Consider the following 21036-nt stretch of genomic DNA (forward strand, 5'->3'; position numbering starts at 1 on the left):
TTAAAAATAATTGCAATGCAAGTTGCAATTTACTTGTGTTTTTCGTGCATTTTATCTGCGCAGGCATATTGGAAATATGGACAACAACTGTACTGTTTAAATGAAAATCTTACGATCTGGTATAGTACAAGAAACATTTTCGTACTCGCCCCATCGGAAAATTTTGAATGAATTGTGATCGGCTTTCGAAAGCTGTGTACTAATGACCAGAATATTGTACAATCGATTCAAAAGCAGTATTTTTCGTCCGATTTTCTGATTGTGCATACAGGCCTTTAGATTGCTTTGATCTGTGTTGTAGCCCACATAAAACGCAATAAAAATGTATAGGAAGCACAGAAATTGCATGTTCTTCACTACTTGCAGATGCATAATTGGATGTGATAAAATGTGATGGAAATGCGTTTTGATTTCTGTTAAACGCCTTTGAAATATCAGGAAATAATAGATGTTATTTTTATTCCTTTAATATAATAGGCTTCAGTTAGACCAAAAACTGGACTCCTTAAGCACCTTCCTTCCTCCCAGGGATACCATTCTAAAGACAGGTCATGGCATCTATAGAAGAAATAGCCCACCAGATCATTGAACAGCAAATGGGAGAGGTAAGTTAAAAGCTACAGCACTGTACAAAGTTAACCACTTGAGTCCCCTGGCCTTTTATTCTCTAAACCCCCTTGAGTCCCAGAGCATTTTTTATTGACAATGTCTCAGTTCTGCATGTTGTTCTTTTATCGCATGTATTCTACCATGATGATACATCCTCTGATTGGCCAAGTTGGAGATCATAGCATCATCTGCCCACCTCTGCCAATCAGAGGAAGCTTTGTTTTCATTCATAGAATACAAAGCTCACTGTTAATGGCTCAGCGCTCAGCCCGACTCAGTTTTGTTCTGGGATTGGGAAAGAAGTTCTCATCCTAGTGCCAGAACACAGCGCTGTATACTGTACTTTATGTAGCTGAAGCTACATACAGTTTATACAGCACTTTCAGCTTCTGCATCTTAGTGAAGGTAATAGTTTGTTTGGACGAACTTGGTCTAAATGAAATATTTAAGCTTCACTTACAGCTAGAAATGAGTTTTAAGTGTGCCTAAAGAGCTACAAGGCCACCTCTGATCTAATACGTATGGCTACCTTCACTTTTTAAGTGTTGCCTAAAATGTGGAGTATTTAGTATTGAAGGAGGTTGCCTGTCCTTGAAATTAGGATAACATACAGCATAATAGACTAGGGCGATACATAGAAATATATTTCAGATGATTCAATAAAGTTCCAACATGCCAAGAAACAATGATAATTTTCCTAAATGTTATAAATACAAACAATTGTTTAGTACACAGTTATTTTACTGGTAAGTTAGACATGTACTGTGCCTCAAAATACTGTAGGCAAAGGAGAAATGACTAGTCACCAGTATTTCTTGTAGACTTTACTTTCAGCAGCTAATAGTTTTTCTCATTACTAAGTTAACCTTTTTTTCTGCGATCATGTCTATTTAAAAATAATTTGGGAAAGATATACATTTAAATTTACTGTTTTTTTTTTTTTTTTTTTTTGCAGTTTCACCCTTCACTGAGCAAAGCTTTTAAAATTGCATCTCAATTGTATTTTTTATCCTTTAACTAATCTAAAAGAATGAAAAACCAGCCTGCTTTATGAAGCACTAAGGTGTGCATCTATGATTGTTTTTACAGCAAGGCAGTTGGAAATAAACACAATATTATTTCAGGGTCTCACACACAAGCTTAAAGTGGAAGTCCAGGCTTTTTCTAACAATTCATAAACCTGCTGCCAACCCCATCCTAACTGCCACGTGAAAGGAAGATGTGTATACCTGCCTATTCTGGGGTCAGTCCAGTGACATGATAAGTTTACGGTCTGGTGTCGGGGGGGAGAAAAGGGACAGCGGACAATGGATGCCCCATAGCAAGTCTATGGGTGACGTCACTGCACAGGCATTTCCAAAGGCTGTTGGCGATCTCCCCCCCCCCCCCCCCCCCGGCCAGCCAGTCACTGGGGTGATCACGTGACCTGACTGGAGCATCGTTTATGGAAGGGTGTATGTAATGTACCAGAACATGAAGACATTAAAGTGCTTCTAAAGGATTTCTTTCCCACCTAAAATAAAAGATCTGTTATACTGAGCCATCCTATAACTGCTCTTCTGGAGTCCCCCACTGGCCCTTTCTGGTCCTGCTCTGCTGCATGTGTCCCCATAGCAAGCTGTGTGCTATGAGGACACACATGCAGGTGCGCATACGAGTCGGGCTGTGTGCGTGCATTAGAGACACACAGCACGGCTCGGCCACTCCCCCACCGCTCCCTTCTCACAAGATTGAACTGACAACAGGAGGGACTAATTGCTCCTGCTATTGCCTGTGTCCCATGATACCAGGAAGATTACCACAATTTTACTGTGCTTTTGGTGTGTTTTTCATAGGTCATGTGACTCAAAAACGTAACACAGGTATGTTAATAATGCGTTCTTGCTGCATTTTCAATGCATTTCAATGGGGAGGTGCAGTTTTTTTTTATTTTTTTTTACCTGACCAGAAATGCAGCAAGCAAGATTTTTAACACCACAGCGAAGCCTAAACCTGCTCCCAAGTGCAACGGACCATTGTCAAGACATACATAGAATTTAAAGGGGATGCATTTTTCTTGAATGTTTCTTGGGCTTATAATGGTCGACAATAAATTCATTTAAATCTATGATATTAAATAAAAAATAATTCAATTATATATTTATATATATATATATATATATATTTATATATAGCCCTAACGAGTCACATGACACCGGGGAGGGAAAATGGCTAATTGAGCCCAATTTGGACATTTTTACTTAGTGTATTAACTTTTGTTGCCAGCGGTTTAGATATTAATGGCTGTGTGTTGAGTTATTTTGAGGGGACAGCAAATTTACACTGTTCTACAAGCTGTACACTCTCTACTTTACATTGTAGCAAAGTGTCATTTCTCCAGTGTTGTCACATGAAAAGATATAATAAAATATTTACAAAAATGTGAGGGGTAGCTCTCCCCCCCTCTCCATCTGGAGGGTTTTGGGGTGGACGTGGACCCTCCCCATGGGAAGGTCGGACCCCCGGGTTCCCCTCCTTCCCGTCAGGCACCCCCCTTATTCTGTCCCCCCATCCTACCCCCCCCCCCCTTCCACTTATGCTGGGGCTGTGTGGGTGGTCTGATCCACCTCCTGGGGTGGGGGCTGGGCACTATGCTGGTGATGGGAGCTGGGGGGGGGGGTGCGCTGCCGGCGTCTGGACGATTGGCTGTAACTGGTGGGGCTCATGCCAGGGCCCCCCGTCCTGCCTGGACCTGTCCTTGAGGCCTAGGGATTCCTCCTGGGAGCCTCTTGGTGCTGCATTTTGTTGTAGCCTTGTGCTGCAATGCACACCGGCCATGTTTGTGTAGTCTGGCGGCCATGTTGCGGTGGTCTGCCATAGAAAACAGTGGCGGCCATGTCTGTAGAGCCTTCTGGGCGGTGCTTTCTGCACTGGGAGCCCCTCATTTCCTGGTGCTGACTCCTGGATCCTTTTGTTTCCTGATCACAGCTCATGCAGTGCAGATTCTCCTGGTGGCTGCGGTGCCTGCTTTCTGTTGGGTGGTGAGTCTGGTGGGGTCCTCTCCCTTTCTGCTGAGGATTGATTGGTGCTCTGTGACCGAGCGGTAGGGGTTGTTCCTTAGCAGTGTTTTACACATTTTTTTGGGGGTCCCTATGGCGACTCATGGAGTTTTTGGAGCACTTCCTGATCCCCTCTCTGGAGCTGCGGGGCCTTCCACGTCCCATCCATCAATGTACTGACGACGGTCCTGGAGTCCTTTGTGTGCCCCCTGCCTCATCTGTCTCATCAGATCCTGAATCTGATTTAGCCACCGCGGACGTGGGTCACCCTGCTGGGTCTGCGACCATGCGCCCTGAATCCTCAGATAGTGAGGAGGATTCCTCCACTTCTGCAACCACGCTTAAAAAGGTGCTGGTGGACGCACTGATTGTATCTGTGCTTGAGACTTAAAGTTGGAGGACGTGGCTGTTATGGAGACGCAGGTTTCCTTTGGCACTCTCAAGCCACCCAGAGCGGCAAAGGTGTTTCCTTTCCCCTCCTATTTCGACAGATTTGTCACTAAAGAGTGGGGACGACCAAAGCGTCCCCTTTGGGTCCCTAAGCGAGTTGCTAGGCGATACCCCTATGAGGAGTCCCTTCTTAAGAAGTGGACTGTTCCACTGGTGGTGGACCCTCCAGTTTCCAGTTTAAACAAGGCAACCATGATTCCGGTTGAAGAGTCCCCGGCCCTTAAGGACCCATCTGACAGGAAGGCGGAGGCTGTGGCCTGCAATATGTACACCCTGACTGGTTCGGCACTGAGGCCAATATTCACCATTGCCCTGGTGTCAGACTGACCGAATGGGCTAAGCTTTTGCGCCGTGACCTAGAGGGGGATTAGATACACCCTGCCTTTTCTGAGCTGGCTGACCAGCTGGTCCAGGGGCTGCAGTTTATCTGTGATGCCTCTTTGGATGCAGCTCCCCTAGTGGCTCAGCTCTCTGTTTTGGCAGTGATCCTTCGACGTGTCTTTTGGCTCTCAAATGCTGATCTGCGGACCAGACTTCTAAAAAGGCTTGATTGATCTTCCCTTTCAATGAGATCGCCTGTTTGATGCTACCCTGGATGACATCATTAAAAGTCTCACAAGGGGGAAGAGTACCTTTTTTCCTCAGGCTACTAAGGGCAAGGAACCTTGTCGTAGACGTGGGCCCTCCTTCTTGGCCCATAAGAAGTTTTTTCGTCCCTCAGGGTCGACTGACAAGGGATTGAAGCCCTTCGGGGCCTCCTCTGGAGGGTCCAAGCAAACTTGGTCTGGCAAGTCAAGAGCAGGCTTCTCCAGACCCGTGGACAAGACCCCTTCAGCAGGAAGGTGCGTCCTCGCCTACATATGGGGTGGGGGGACGTCATGAAGGGTTCCCGGACCCGTGGACTTCCCTGGTACAAGACAAGTGGGTCCACAAGGTCCTAAGGTCCAGCTACAGGATCGAGTTTTGTTCTTACCCTCTGATAAGGCTCTTCCTTCCAACGTGCGATTGTCCCCGGTCCGCTTACAGGCTCTTTTTGGGGCGGTGCAAGACCTTTACTTCAAAGGGTGATTGTTCTGGTTCTGACTTCGGAATGTTTGCAGGGGTTTTTACTCAAACCTGTTTACAGTCCCCAAGAAGGAAGGCAGGTGTGTCGGTCACATCATGGGAGTGGAGCATTCTCAGTTTGTGCTGATATCCTTTGGTCTCGCCTCCAGTCCTCGGGTCTTCACGAAAGTGTTGGCCTCGGTGCCAGCATTGTTACGCCAATTGGGGATCGCAGTACTGGGTTACTTGGATGGCTTCCTTCTGTGAGCAGAGTATCCTACTGCTCTGGTGGAAAACCTGGAAATTACCATACAAATGGTCTCTGTGACTACCTTGGGACCTCAATTTGGTGCTCTGTCTTCCAGAAGTCTCCTTTTGAAAATCTTCGGATGATTCCCCAGCTTACGCTGTTCCAGAAGGTGGCCTTTTTGGTGGCTTTCACCTCTGCGCACAGGGTGTTGGAATTGGTGGCTTTATACTGTCGTTCACCTTACTTGATGGTTCACAGAGATAAGGTGGTTCTTCGTCTCTGTCCGTCGTTCCTTCGTCAGGTTGTCTCTGATATTCCTTTGAATGAAGACATTGTGTTGCCTTCCCTGTGTCCCAGGCCAAAACATCTGAAGGAAATTGCTTTGCATGCCTGGGATGTGGTCCAGGCAATTAGGGTGTACCTGGCAGCTACAAAGTCTTTTAGGAAGTCAAACTCACTGTGCTCACGGATGGGCCTCAGAAAGGGTTGTCTGCTTCCTCTGCAACCATTTCCAGATGGATCAGACAGACGGTGGTTCAGGTCTATTCTATCTAGGGTAAGGTTCCTCCTTTCCCTGTCGAGGTGCATTCTATTCGGGCGCTTAGTGCCTCCTGGGCCTTCCGTCATCAGGCGTCAGTGATGCAGGTTTGCAAGGCGACCACCTGGTCGTCGGTGCACACTTTCACCTAGTTCTATAATGTGGATGTGTTGCCATCTGCGGATGCCTCCTTTTGGCTTCAAGGTTTTTGCAGGCTGCTGTTTAGAGAACCTGGTCCTCTTTGAGGGTGTAATGTTTTTTTTAGGTGAGCTCCTGTTTACCTGGTTAGCTATAGTTATCCCTGGGAGTTTATTTTTCGCTGTTCCCACCACGCGTGTTTTACACTGCTTTGGGACATCTCAATGGTTAAGAAGATCGGGAGCTGTGTCCGTCAATGAATGAAAGAGAAAATGAGATTTTGTAAAATCTATTTCTCTGATGTTCATTGACGGACACAGCACCCACCCCTCTGTGGAGTTGTAATTCTTCTGACACTGCTTGTAACAAAACTGAATACCTATAGCAGAGAGAGGGAGTATACCCCCTGGGACTGCCCATAGGCGTAGCCAGATGTTTTTTTCTGCCTAGTGTCCTACTCCTGTTGGGGGCAGTGTAACCTAATGGTTAAGAAGATCGGGAGCTGTGTCCGTCAATTAACATCAGAGAAATGGATTTTACGGCAAGTCAAAAATCCTATTTTTCGGTTTCGTCCAAGTACATCTTAAAGTTTCAGTACCAAAATGTCTATTATGTGCACTTCTACTCATAAGCATAGGGTTCCTTTTAGTTTTTGTGTTTTTGTTTGATAAAGAAACTATAGTTTTAGAATGTGGATATAGCACAAATGTTAACAATATACAGAAAATGTCAGCACTCCAGTTATACACAAACTTGGTTGTATTTTCAGCTTTCTCGCAATCAGACAGAAGTGACCCATACAGCCCTGATGGATGGAAGTACCCAAAGAATACAGCTTATTCCCTCAGATTCCAGCGTTACCTTACCTCAGCGAATACAGGTGTGTCTAAAGAACACTCATTTCCTTTTACTTTTTTAGGCAGGGGAAACCTTCAGACACCCTTTGCGGCTGTCGGGTGCACACCATAAGACAGTCCATATAATAAAATACCACTCTCAACAAGCTACTCTAAATAAATTTATAACTCCAAGAGGAAAAATGTTTTCTTTTTCCACATATTGTCAATAAATTATTTCAAATCTAAAGATCAGATTGGCTTAATAGGACCTTAAATCTCCTATTTTAAAGGAGGATAAAGTGGGTTCTAGTGTCTGAAGCTTATCAGAGCAATGTGACATCACATTTGCATGTCCTTTTTCATAATAATGTGCTTGTGTTTCCACTCACATATTGTGGCCATCTTTATGCTAATCATGAGGCATTAACTAAAACTGGAGCAGACATCTGCTCCAGCAGATGTGCATGGCAACCAATCAGCTTCTAGCTTTCGTTTTCAAAGCTTAACTGAACAAGCTGAAATTAGAAGCTAATTGACTGCCATGCAAAACTAGCTGCTCGTGATTCTGTCTTCTCCAGTTTTAGTAAATGTTGTATTTTCATTGTACATAGTACAAACTTTTAGGGCAATGAGATGACTTTTAAGGAACACAGGGAGGTAGCAGACACTCTAAGTGAAAAGCAGGAGATACTAGAAGTATGTCTATTGTATATGTTATACTGAGAGTTAATAAGTAGTTGAAAATGGTTATTAAGTAGTTGAAACTAGGTGAAAATAAAAGCTAGGATGGTGCTGTATGTGACTGAACAGTTTGTGGATAGCTATTGATAGCGTTTTAAAGGTGGAGGAAACTGGACACGCTAATGACATCAGTGTCTTCTTTCCTCCCTCTACATAGAACTCATACTTCAGGGCTGACTAATTGGGTACTTTGAAGATCGAGAGATAGAAAATGTCAACTTACACTAGTAAACTGTTTCATTTGTTACCTTTTTCAATAAGTAGAAGCAGAATAGTTGAAATATCAGTGTATTAAACACACAAAAATCACTAAAACCCCAAAAATCTTTAAAATAAGTAGCTATTTAACAAACTATGCAGGTAAAAGTCTTGTGAGTGCATGCAATATATATATATATATATATATATATATATATATATATATATATATATATATATATACATTCTCCCATAACATATAAAAATATATATGTATATCTATATCACGATCAGCAATAACATTATGATCCCCCACCATTACTTGTCAAGGCACAGACTCCACTAGACCTCTGAAGGTATGCTGTGGTATCTGACACAAAGCCATCAGTAGCAGATCCTACTACTTGTACACGTCCTGTAAATTGAGAGGTGGGGCTTCCCACAACCAACAGATGCTCAATTGGATTGAGACGCAGAGAATTCTGGGGTACCTCAAACGTTTTGGCTGTAGACGCAGGTCGGCATGTCACCCCGAATGGTCTGGGGCTACGCAGCCCCATGCTCAGCAAACTGTGATCTATTGTGTGTTCTGGCCACTTTCTATTAGAACTATCATTACCTTTTTCAGAAATGTGAGCTATAGTTTTTTCTGCTTCTACTGCTTCTGTTGGATCGGGCTACATAGGCCAGCCTTTGCTTCTCACGTGCATCATTAAGCCTTGGCTGCCCATGGCCCTGTTGTCAGTTTGTTGGTTTTCCTTCCTTGGACCACTTTGGTAGGTTGTGGCCACTGCAAATGTGGTAACACCCTCCTAGAGCTGAAGTTTTGGAGATGCTCTGACTCGGTCATCTAGCTTTTAAAGTTATTTGGCCCTTATCAAAGTTGCTTAAATCCCTATGCTTGACCATTTCTTTCTGCTTTCAACTTCAAGGACATGTTCACTTGCTACCAAATATATCCCACCCACTTCCAGATGGCATTGTATGTAATGAGTGTAATCAGTTTTATTCACTTTACCTGTCAATAGTGATAATCTCATGACTGATCAGTGTGTGTGTACACACACACACACACACACAAAAAGATGCAGTAGGTGCAAAGGGAACTTGTTGGGGTTAATTTACTAAAACTGGAATAGTCCGAATCTGAATCACTTCTAACTTCAGCCTATTTAGTTAGGCTTTGAAGATGAAAGCTAGAAGTTGATTGGTTGCCATGCACAGCTACTCCAAATGTAGTACATTTTTCCTAATATGGTTAATTTGTGCAGTGGAGGGAAATGTGTAGTAATACCTCCCTAGTTTTCCTGTACCTCTTAACTTTTTTTAGAAGAGTTGTAATTTTCTGTGTGTTTGTGATGATCTGTTAACAACTGCTTTAAATTAAAGGTGTCTTTTTTTTTTTTTTTTTTCAGTTTGTTACAGATCAACAGACCGGTCAGAAGATTCAAATTGTAACAGCACTTGATCAGAGTGGTACAAGTAAAAGGTTTATCTTGACTAATAATGATAGCTCATCCCCGAGCAAGGTAATCCTTGCTAGGCAAGAACCCAGTCAGGGTAAAGTGTATTTAACAACTCCAGATGCAGCTGGTGTCAATCAGCTCTTTTTCTCAAGCCCGGATGTTTCCACACAGCACATTCAGGTGTGTACTTGTAAAATATGCTATGCTACACTTTGTATGCAAACATTACTAATCATTTTATTCTTAAAGGCTCTTGTGTAAACTATATGTATGTTAGGAACCATTAATAAATTGCAGCTGACCAATCCTTAGACTTTTTTCCCTTTATTTCCACCTGGTGATCTTGCCAGTAAGTCTGGTATTTTTCAAGCTTCTTTAACAGACCATATTCAGTATAGCATCAGGTTGTTTTCTAACCTAGACTAGAAAACTGGCAGCTGGATGTGACTAATTGCTAGGGACCAGAGATGCTTTTCTCTAGTTAAATAGCTTTGATCTTTTAAATGCCCTGCTGTAATGCTTTACTGACATGTTCATATTTTTACCTATCATTAAGCTTTTTCTAACTGGGGGAAAAAAAAAAAATAATAAACAGATTGAAATATATCATAATGTTGAATGCACTATACATGACTAGGGCTGCCCATCAGAACAATAAAGACTTGGGCATATATTTGTCAAATAGAGGGCCCTTTCTTCCAGTTTTAAAATCACCCCTTGTGCCTGTGAGTTAAGTACAGTGAGGTGCGTGCCACCTTGTGGATTTCTCTTTAATTGACATCTGACAGTTGTGGCCTCAGCTATTTCAGCTGAAGTGTTTCATGCAGCTGCTTTGCCCAGCCCTCCCCGCCTTCTCAATCACAGAGTGGTTTGTATTCCCGCCTTCTCAATCGCAGAGTGGTTTGTATTATGTGAAGCCATTCACAAAATGCAATGGCTTCTGTGAATGGGAAGCAAAGAAGATGGAGGAGGGGCATGGATTCTATGTGTGTGTGTGAATACAGGATCTTTCCTCTCAGAACCTAGGAGTGTAGCATAGTTATCCTCTGGTAGCTCCATAAAACGTTCAGATGTAAAAAGAGATAGGTTCAGAAGGTGGCATGCACCTTGTTGTACATAGTATGTCTGCACATTTATCAAAGTGGCTGAATTCTTGGAATTCAAATTTAACTCTTAATTGTTAGTAATCTCGTATGTGAATTGCAATGTGAAATTTAAAAGGAATTTATTTAAATTAGAGTTTAACATACATATATAAAAATGGTTACAGTCAATAACCTTGTATTTTTGGAGCTTAAAAAATATAAGAACAAAAAAGCTTCATAATATTATTTAATGTAGCAGAAAATAAGAGGCTTTGATATAATAGGTGGCCTTGTGATTTCTGAGGGCGGCCCTCTGTGTGAGAGGTGTACAATGGTGGAGGCATGAACCTACTTTCTCTGTCGCTCATTGACAGACGTAGTCCTCTTTGATTCTCATCAATAGGGTTATGCTGCCTCCGCAGGAGTAGGACTAGGCAGAAAGAAAAACGTTCTGGCTCCACCCTAGGGGCAGTCCCAGAGGGTATATCCTCCCTCTCTCTGCTACAGGATGTCAGTTTTTTTCTGTCTAGTCAGGAGTAAGGACCTAAGTTCCTTGCTGGGATCTCTGGTCCTGGCAAGAGTTTTTAGAAATTTTTTTTCTTTTTAGGTAGTTTTTTGTCTCCAGTTTTCCTGTGAGATCTTCAAGCAAATCACGCCGGATCTGGGCGACGGGCTGGTTGTTGAGATCCAGTGGTCACCCCAGCCGGCCTACGAGCGCGCGCAGACCATAGCATTACGCTTGGTCGGCCGCGACACATTCAAGTAAGTATGTGGGACCGGGCTGGATGTTGAGATCCAGTGGTCACCCCGGTTCAGCCTACGAGCGCGTGCAGACCATAGCTCCGCGCTGGGTCGGCCGCGACAGAGTCCCATTGCGAGTTAAACGTCTCGCTTGGACGCCAGGAACCAGAGAGTCAAGGCGTCCGGATTGGTCGACAGCCCCCCACTTCGGTGGAGAGGGTACTGTGAAGAGAGGGTGCTGTCAGCCGGTATGGTGAGTAAATGTTCCCCCTTCCCCCTGTGGGGTCTTTGGGATACGGGCCCCTCTGTGTATGGTCGGATCTTTTCTGACATTAAAGTTCCCCCTTGTAGCCTATGACATGTTCACATATCCCCTGTGATAGTGTGATCTGGTTTGGGAGCTGACACTCCAGCAGGCTTGGTTTGGGAACTAACACTTTAAACAAAACTCGGTTTGGGAGCTGACACTCTAGCAACCTTGGTTTAGGAGCTGACACTCCAGCAGGCTTGGTTTGGGAGCTGATACTTCAGCAAGCCTTCGTTTCTCTAGCACACATAGGAGGTATAGCCTACCTTAGATCGCCATACTCCCGCAGGCCGACAGGCCGCCATCAGCTGTTTTCAAAGCATGCAGGCCGCTGTACTGGAGGAGCCACGTTAGATCGGCAGTCCGCCGCCATTTTGTTGTAGACCGCATGTCTGCATCGTCTACACAAGCCGCCCGCAGGTCACGCAGGCCGCCATTTTTTCGTAGCCTATTGTCTCCTGCATGGGGGCGGCCATGTTTGATGTGCCCAGCAAACCTCGAGGAGCAGCTGGGAACGCCGGAAGGCATACACAGGGCGCGGAGCCACTTCCTTTCACCCGGGAAACCTAGTGCATGACTTCCCAGTCTGCACAAGATAACGCTGACAGCAGTTTTAATAAGAAACTTCTTTGCATCTGGTGGTGAGCCCTTGGGGTCTCTCTCTTTCTGTGGGGGTCCAAAGCAGGTACGCTGAGGGGCGCTATTGCGCTGGTGAATTAAAAAAGGTATTTTTTTATTTAAAAAAAAAAAAAAAGGTATTTGTTTATTTAAAAAAAAAAAAAAAAATTTTTTTTCTTTTTTACTGGCAAAATGTCCTGGATTAACTTGGACCCTGCCACACATGTATCTCCACCTGATCCCCTCGAAGTGGCTGCAGGACCCTCCAGTTCCCCACTTAAATAGTGAGTCATTGTCAGCAGTTTTGGAAACTTTTTTTCTATCCCGGGTGGAATTGGCTTGTCAAGGACAGGGCGCAAGGAAGCGACCCCCGCCTACCCCCATTTCATCTGAAACTTCAGATTCAGAGTTTGAGCTTATTCCTGCAGTTGCAGGTACCTCATCTGGGGTTTGTGACTCGGGTACTGTCTCTTCAGACAGTGAGGAAGATGTTTCGGCATCTACCATAGCCCGAGAGGAAGCGTTAGTAAACGCACTAATTGTATCTGTTCGAAGGTTACACCATCAGAAGTAGCTGATACTGAGATCCCATTTGGTACTAATAAACGCACCAAAATGGCGAAAGTATTTCCCTTACCCAAGTGTTTCGGTAGTGTAACTAAGGAGGAATGGGGTCATCCAAGACGAGCCCTACTATTTCCTAAACGCATTAATAGGCGTTATCCGTTCGAGGAATCACTCCTCAAGAGATGAATAGTACCATCTGTGGTGGATTTTCCAATCTCCAGATTGAACAAAGCTACGGTTATCCTATTGGAGGATGCTCCGTCCTTTAAAGATGATCGTAAAGTGGAAGCTGTGTCTCGTGCCATCTTTTCCCTAATTGGGTCAGCTTTCAGACCAGTAATTGCTATTGGTCTAGAATGGACCAAGTGGCTTAGAGGGGAGAGATATCCCCCAGGCGGTATCAGATCTGGTGGAACAGATGATACAAGAGTTACAGTTTGTCTGCGACATTGCACTAGACGCCACTCCACTATTGGGGCGAGCATCAGTTTTCAGCAGTGGTCCTCAGGCGTACACTGTGACTAAGATATTGGTCGGCAGACCAAGGCTCCAAGGAAGCTTTGGTTAAATCTCCCTTTTCAGGGTGTGTGCCTATCTCGGGGCCAATTTAGATGAGATTATTAAGGATCTCACTAGAGGAATAAGGGTAAAGGATCCCGTCAGAGACGGGGGCCTTCTTTTTCCGCTCATAAAAGTTTTTTCAGCCCACGGAAAAAAAAAAAAAAAAGCAAAGTCCTCCAAAACTCCTTCGGGAGGTATTTTTATGGGGCGCTGGTCGGGCAAGCAAAAGCCCGGCTCTTCCAGACCTGAAGATAAGACTACTAAAGCCTGAAGGTGCGCCCCCGCCCATAGCTGGGGCAGGGGGGGCGTCTTCGCCGGTTTCCGGATCCATGGCTTTCCAGAATCTCGGACAAATAGTTCGCGAGGTCAGACGGTCAGGTTACAAGATTGTATGTCAATCTCTCCCAGTGCGATTCTTCCTTCCAATATTCGACTATCCCCGGATCGCTTAAGAGCTTACGGGGGGCAGTCACGGATTTAATGCAACAAGGAGTGGTGGTCCACGTTCCTTGGACAGAGCATTTCAAGGGTTCTATTCGAACCTTTTCACAATACCCAGAAAAGAGGGCAAAGCGCGTCCAATTCTGGACTTAAGAGCACTTAATCTTTTTTGTCAGGGTACAAAAATTCAAGATGGAGTCCATTCGCACAGTAGCGGCCTCCCTGCATCAGGGGGATTTTCTGGCGTCCATAGACATCTAGGATGCCTATCTTCACTTTCTTATTTATGCAGGACATCAGCGTTTCCTGCGTTTTTCCGTAGAAAGAGTACCATTATCAGTTTCTGGCGTTACTCCTTGGTCTCGCCTCGACTCTCCGGGTCTTCACAAAGGTGTGGGCCCCAGTCTTGACGTTGTTACGACAACGAGACATATCGATTCTAGGTCACCTAGACGATCTTCTGCTCCGTGTGGAGTCTCCGCAGACTCTATTACTAAACTTAGAGATCACCATGACCTCTTTGCAAGAGTTCGGGTGGCTGGTGAACCTGCAGAAGTTATCTTTGGTTCCCACCAGAAGGCTGGAATATTTGGGTCTAATTTTAGACACATCCAGGCTTGCATGAGGGTCCTGGGTTTGATGGTGGCTTCCTTTGAAGCAGTACCAGTTGCCCAGTCCCATACCCGAATCCTTCAAGGAGAGATTCTTCTCAAGTGTAACCGAAATCCAGATTCCCTGGACAATCGGATCCGGCTGAGCGAGCGGACCAGGGAGTCCCTGGTCTGGTGGTTTCGGTCTCCGATGCTCAGCCAGGGGAAGTCATTCCTACCAATATTTGGACGCTTATCACCACGGATGCCAGTCTATCCGGGTGAGGAGAAATTCTCGGCTCAGGGGCTTTGATCCCTGGAAGAGTCCAGGTTACCGATAAATGTATTGAAACTGTGAGCGATCAGACTTTGTCTGATTCACTGGACCGAGCAGCTCCAGGGCAGCCCGGTTCAGATCCAGTCGGACAATGCCACAGCAGTGGCTTATGTCAATCATCAAAGGGGCACCAGGAGTGTCCTGGCGGCCATAGAAGTGGCCAGCACTCTTCGTTGGGCGGAACGAATGTTCCAGCTCTCTCTGCGGTATTCATTCCGGGGGTGAATTGGCAGGCAGATTATCTCAGCCGTCAGATTCTCGATCAAGGGGTATGATCTCTTCATCCAGGGATATTCCACCAACTGTGCCCCCGTTGGGGCACTCCGAATGGGAGCTGTTGGCATCTCAGCTCAACAGGAAAGTGCTGAGGTTTGTGGTTCGTTCCCACGATCTTCTAGCAGACACCGCAGACATGCTGATCGCCCCGTGGGGGCAGTATCAGCTACTTCCCTCCTCTCAAGTTACTGCCGAAGCTTCTTCGCAGGATAGAGGTGGAGGGAATTCCAATTATCCTGGTAGATCAGGACTGGCCTAGTCGGCCTGGTACGCCGACCTGGTCAGGCTGGTCACAGACGTTCCTTGGCGACTTCCTCTTACGGAGGATCTGCTGTCGCAGGGACCGATCTTCCATCCTGCTTTACGATCGTTCGCTTTAACGGCCTGGTTATTGAGACCCAGGTGCTGAAGGACAAGGGATTGTCAGCTTCAGTTATTCCTACTCTAGTTAAAGCAAGGAAAGCGACTTCCAGAAAGATTTATCATCGCACATGGAAGTCTTATATTGCGTGGTGTGAATCCCTTGGGTTCCCTCCACGTCTTTATTCGGTAGCCCGAATATTGGCTTTTCTGCAACAGGGAGTTGAGCAGAAGCTGGCCTTGAGTGTTATCAAGGGTCTGTTTTCAGCATTAGCTATCTTCTTTCAGAAGGTTTTGGCTACTCATTCCTTGGTGCGGAATTTCATCCAGGGGGTGCGACACCTGGCTCCGCCAGTGCGCGCGCCGTTACCACCCTGGGATCTTAACTTGGTGCTGTCGGTTCTTCAGAAACCTCTCTTTGAAGATATCAGGGAGATTCCCTTGCTTACTTTATCCCAGAAGGTGGCCTTCTTGGTGGCTATCACTTCTGCACGCAGGGTGTCAGAACTGGCTGCATTATCCTGTTGTTCCCCATATCTGGTGGTTCATAGGGATAAGGTGTTCTTCATCCGAATCCATCCTTCCTTCCTTCCTAAGGTGGTTTCAAGGTTTCATTTAAATGAGGACATTGTATTGTCCTTCCTATGTCCTAAGCCCTATCATCCTCGAGAATTTGCGTTGCATTCCTTGGATGTAGTTCGGGCGATCAGGATATATTTGAATACTACGGATTCAATTTGTAAGACGGATTCACTGTTTGTGATCACGGATGGCCCTAAGAAGGGGTTGCCTGTTTCTGCCGCGACCATCTTTAGATGGATCAGACAGACGGTGGTATAGGCTTATTCTATTTAAGGGTCGGGATCCCCCGTTCCCTGTTAAGGCGCATTCTACTCGGGCGCTTAGTGTTTCCTGGATCTTCCGCCATCAGGCGTCAGTGGTTCAGGTTTTCAAGGCGACTACTGGGTCGTCGGTTCATGCCTTTACATATTGTATAAGGTTTATGTGAGGGCATCGTCAGATGCCTCTCTTGGCCGCAAGGTTCCTGCAGGCCGCGGTTTGAGGAGACTGTTGGTCTACCTCGAGGGTTTGTTGGGTAGGTCTCATCTGTTTGCTCGATGAGTCCCTTGATACTTCTGGTTGGCTCCGGTTGGGCCTTCTAGATTGGATTTTGATTTCTGTCAATCCCACCCCTCATTTGTGGCACTGCTTTGGGACGTCCCTATTGATGAGAATCAAAGAGGACTACGTCTGTCAATGAGCGACAGAGAAAATTGGATTTTTGTAAGATCTTACCGTAAAATCCTTTTCTCTTAGCTCATTGACAGACGTAGTACCCGCCCCTCTATCATTGAGTTGGGTTGGGTTAAATTCTCTGACACTGCTTTGTGACATAACTGACATCCTGTAGCAGAGAGAGGGAGGATATACCCTCTGGGACTGCCCCTAGGGTGGAGCCAGAACGTTTTTCTTTCTGCCTAGTCCTACTCCTGCGGAGGCAGCATAACCCTATTGATGAGAATCAAAGAGGACTACATCTGTCAATGAGCTAAGAGAAAAGGATTTTACGGTAAGATCTTACAAAAATCCAATTTTCTTTTGAAAAATGTTTAATAAGTAGAATATACAGTACCCAAATATCTAGATTTTTTTTTTATAGAAATTTTCCACTACAGTAAACCCCCCTCCATTGTGGGGGTTACGTTCCGGACCCAGCCGCGAAAACCTAAATTCCGCGAAATAGAAAAACCCTATTAAAATGCATTGTAGGCATGATTTTTTACTGTCACTGTACGTGTAGAAGCATTTTAAGGTCTTTAAACACACTTTTAAAACAATAGAAACTCATTTAAACACATAAAAGATACTTAGAGACAGAGCAAGAGCTATGAAAAACACAAAAATCTTTCATTTTTAATGATTTATATAGTAAAATAACATTACAAAAAAAAACGCGAATTACCGGGACCGCAAAAACTGAACCGCGATGTAGCGGGGGATTACTGTAATTTGTTTTTCCTAATGTTTGTGTCATAGGAAACCTATTTTTTCCAGAACAATTTGCCGTTCGAAAACCTTATACACTTGCCCAGGCATCTGGCCTAATTCAGTTTTTTTTTTTTTACAGATATTATCAGACTCCCAATGCATAGATCAGAGTTTAAATAAACCGCTTATGGATCTGTGTGTGGTGTGTGGCGATAAAGCATCAGGTATGTGTTCTCAGACCACATATAAGGAAAACAAATTTTTAGTAAGTTTAACAGATAATTTCTGTTTTGCAATTAAGAAGGCTATGAAATAGCATTCAGCTTAATAAATGCTGTATTTAATAGCAGGAATACATGGTTAGAATATCAACCGATCGCTCCAATGACTACCAACGAAACAGTGTTCGTTGTTCGAAATCGTCACCAACATTAAAAATCTTGCAAAGAGCAATCGTTATGAATCTTTGGTGTGTGTTCACGATTGTATGGTTCTTCATACTTCGTTCTTCTGGGTCGTCGACTATTTCTACTCATGCGTGATAATGTTCAATAGATTTTTTACTGACAACGTTAAATCGATGAATAGAAAATCGTTCATTCGCAAACGATACAACAGAATTTAAAAAAAAAAATGTAATTCGTCTTTTTTGTTTATAATATCAATATTGGGTATTACTTGCTGGGCATGGGTAGAAAATCAGCCAATTGTTCACAGAATTTTCGTACGATTTTCTTATCGTGTTCCTGCCATTACTTTTATTACAGACCAAGCCATTTTAGAATAAATTGACATGTACATTGCCTGTCCAATTATTTCATGCTGAGGCTCTCAGTTACTTCAGACTGTCCCTAGTCTCCAACAGAGGGGTTAACTTTATGTGGTGCAGCTCATTTGGACAGTGATTCCAAAGGGAGACTATGGATTAGTTCCAATGGCAAAATACAGATTGCCAGACCCAAACGCAGTTATGCACAGGAGGAAAGCCGATTAACCCTGTGTAAATGCCAGCATGAAGCTTATACAAAGTTTAATATTATCATTTCTACAGATGGAAAGTAACATTCTTTTTTAACTGATGATTCGGTCAAATATAAAATGTGCCACAATTTATTGGAGTGATAGAGGTGGAAAGGACTCTATTTTATCTTTGCATGAAATGGATTGCAGTAGTGAAAGTAAAGTTTTAGCAATTTCTGACAAACAAACTTAGCTCTTGCCTTCATGTTGTGTTCTTTCAGGGCGACATTATGGGGCAGTAACATGTGAGGGCTGCAAAGGTTTCTTTAAAAGAAGTATTAGAAAAAGTTTGGTATATGCATGCAGAGGATCAAAAGATTGTGTTATCAATAAGCACTACCGCAACAGATGTCAGTACTGCCGATTACAAAGGTGTATTGCACTTGGAATGAAGCAAGATTGTAAGTATTCCACTTACACTGGTCTATTTCTAATCTATAACTCTTAACTAGTGAACAGCGGATGATAAACTATTACAGTATGTGCACGTTTTTTTTTTTTTTTTTTTTAAGTTTGTTATAGCTGGCTTTGCTGTCAGGAATTAAGCTCCATTTTCCGGGAGTTGCAAGCACATGATGACATCTATACTGATTTTGGTTGAGCACATTCTAACCAAACCTGTTTAATAATGCGTACTGGAAAAAAAAGACCTACATGCAGCATTTTTGTTGTTTTTTCTTGCTTTTCTTCATTCAAGTTTGAATTCAAATTCAAATCTGAATGGAATACTTTCAAATGCACCATATTTAAAACTCAAAACACACAGTTTAATGAACTGAACATTTGTTCATGCATTTTTAAGCACATGTGATTAGAATGAACTCGTTTATGTTTTTTTTTTTTAATTACCCCCCTCTTGTTATGTTTTCTAGCTGTTCAGTGTGAGAGAAAGCCCATTGAGGTCTCCAGAGAAAAGTCTTCCAATTGTGCTGCATCCACAGAAAAGATCTACATTAGAAAAGACTTACGCAGCCCTCTTGCTGCAACGGCTACTTTTGTAACTGAAAATAAAACTGCAAGGTGTGTCTTTGTATAGCATGTCTTTACATGTAAGGCCTCTTGCACACGGTACTGATGTTTTAGTATCTGCATTTTTGGATGTAGTTTCAGCCATTTATGTTGGATGTATTTGCGCAAATTTGGGTGTATTCTTGTGTTCAAGCCCCCAGAATGTTGTTGAATTCATGCCCATACTTGCGTATTTGCATGTACTGACACAAAATTTTGCCCAGCAGTAACGTTTTTTTTCGATTTTAGTTTATTTATTTTTTTTAACCCCTGAATATGAATCGCTTGTTTACGTGCCTATGTGTGCAGGCACATTGTAAAACACAGGCTGCATTTTTGGTGAGTAAAAAAAAAAAAAAAAGAATGCTAAATTGAGCTTTTCCAAGTTGCAGTGTGCAGGAGGCCTAAGGTGTATTTCATATAGCCAACAGATGCTGTGCTTTGCATTGGAGATCTTTGTCTGTAAAGCAAACCTGTCTGCCATTTTAACCGCTTGCCGACCGCCGCAAGTAGATATACTGCGGCGGTCAGCCCCTCACAGGCAAAGTGATGTATGTATACGTCACTAGCCTGTGAGGATCTGGGGAGCGAGCGCACGCCGCGCGGTCATGGACCCCCCCCCCCCCCGCGCGTGTGACCGGCGGACCCGATGTCCGCCACTCACTCTGCAATCGTCGGGGGAGAGGGAGAAAGGCAGGCAGCTAGTGTAAACAAGCTGCCCGTCATTCTCCCCTGTGTAGAAACACTGATCATACGGTTCTACTATGTAGGACCGTTGATCAGTGTTCCTACAGCTCAAGCCACAGCCAATCACAGTTAGAATCACGCCCCTCGGGACACACACAGCGCCTCCCTCTCAAATAAAGTTAACCCCTTCACTGCCAGTGTAATTTTACAGTAACAGTGCATATATATAGCACTGATTACTGTAGAAATGTCACTGGTAACCCCAAAAGTGTCAAAAATGTCAGTCAAGGGTCCGATCTGTCCGCCCCAATGTCGCAGTACCGCAAAAAAAATCGCAGATCCCCGCCATCACGCGTTAAAAAAAAAAAAACAACAAATGACAAAAATCTTTCCCTTTGTTAGTAAACGCGATAACTTTTGTGCAAACCAATCAAAATACGCTTTTTGCGATTTTTTTTTTTTTTTTTTACCAAACATATGTAGCATAAAACAAATTGGCCGAAAATGTTAAAAAATTTAGATTTTTACTTTTTTTTTTTTGGGGAATTTCATATAAAAAAATGTGAAAAATATTGTTATTTTTGCAAAATTGACGCTGTTTTTTTGTTTATAGCTCGTGATCAAAAAATCGCACAGGTGATCAAATACCACCAAAAGAAAGCTCTGTTTGTGGGAAAAAAAGGACGTCAAATTCGTTTAGGTACAGCGTCGCACGACCGTGCAATTGTCCGTTAAAGTCACGCCGTGCCGAATCGCAAAATACCCCCTGGTCTTTTAGCAGCCAAATCCTCCCTCCGGGGGGTTAAGTGGTTAAACTAAAAATTCTTCTGAATAGCAAGCAATTACAAAAGCCTGCCTTTATTAGCTTTCCAGTGTGTGCCTCCCTGCTTTAGTACTGTAGCCACTTTGTAACCAGAGGCTTTTGTGCTAAACCTTGCAAAACTGTCTCCTCTTCTGTTTCAATTAATATTTACTGAAAAGATTGCACAGAAAGATAAAGGAAATTTGAGCATGAAGGAGTGCACATCATGACATTTAGGCAGCACAATCGGAATCCACGTGCAAGGAGGAGTCATGCATGGTGTTTGGAGTTTGCAGATTCTCATCACAACATAATTGGTAAATGTAGCAATTGCAA

At 43.9% G+C, this 21036-nt stretch overlaps 1 protein-coding gene across 1 annotated transcript in view; it reads left to right on the forward strand.

The window, feature by feature from the left end:
• The window catches only part of NR2C1 (nuclear receptor subfamily 2 group C member 1), a 97908-nt gene that overhangs the window by 17438 nt on the left and 59434 nt on the right, over nucleotides 1–21036 (forward strand). The window contains exons 2-7 of the mRNA XM_082252685.1: nucleotides 478–605; nucleotides 6837–6947; nucleotides 9261–9491; nucleotides 17323–17407; nucleotides 18425–18604; nucleotides 19076–19223. Of these exons, the coding sequence (XP_082108811.1) occupies nucleotides 552–605; nucleotides 6837–6947; nucleotides 9261–9491; nucleotides 17323–17407; nucleotides 18425–18604; nucleotides 19076–19223 (809 nt within the window). The 5' untranslated portion in view covers nucleotides 478–551. The remainder of the gene's footprint in view (nucleotides 1–477; nucleotides 606–6836; nucleotides 6948–9260; nucleotides 9492–17322; nucleotides 17408–18424; nucleotides 18605–19075; nucleotides 19224–21036) is intronic.

This window comes from Pelophylax lessonae (assembly GCF_965119305.1).
Source record: "Pelophylax lessonae genome assembly, chromosome: 4".
NCBI classification, from domain to species: Eukaryota; Metazoa; Chordata; class Amphibia; order Anura; family Ranidae; genus Pelophylax; species Pelophylax lessonae.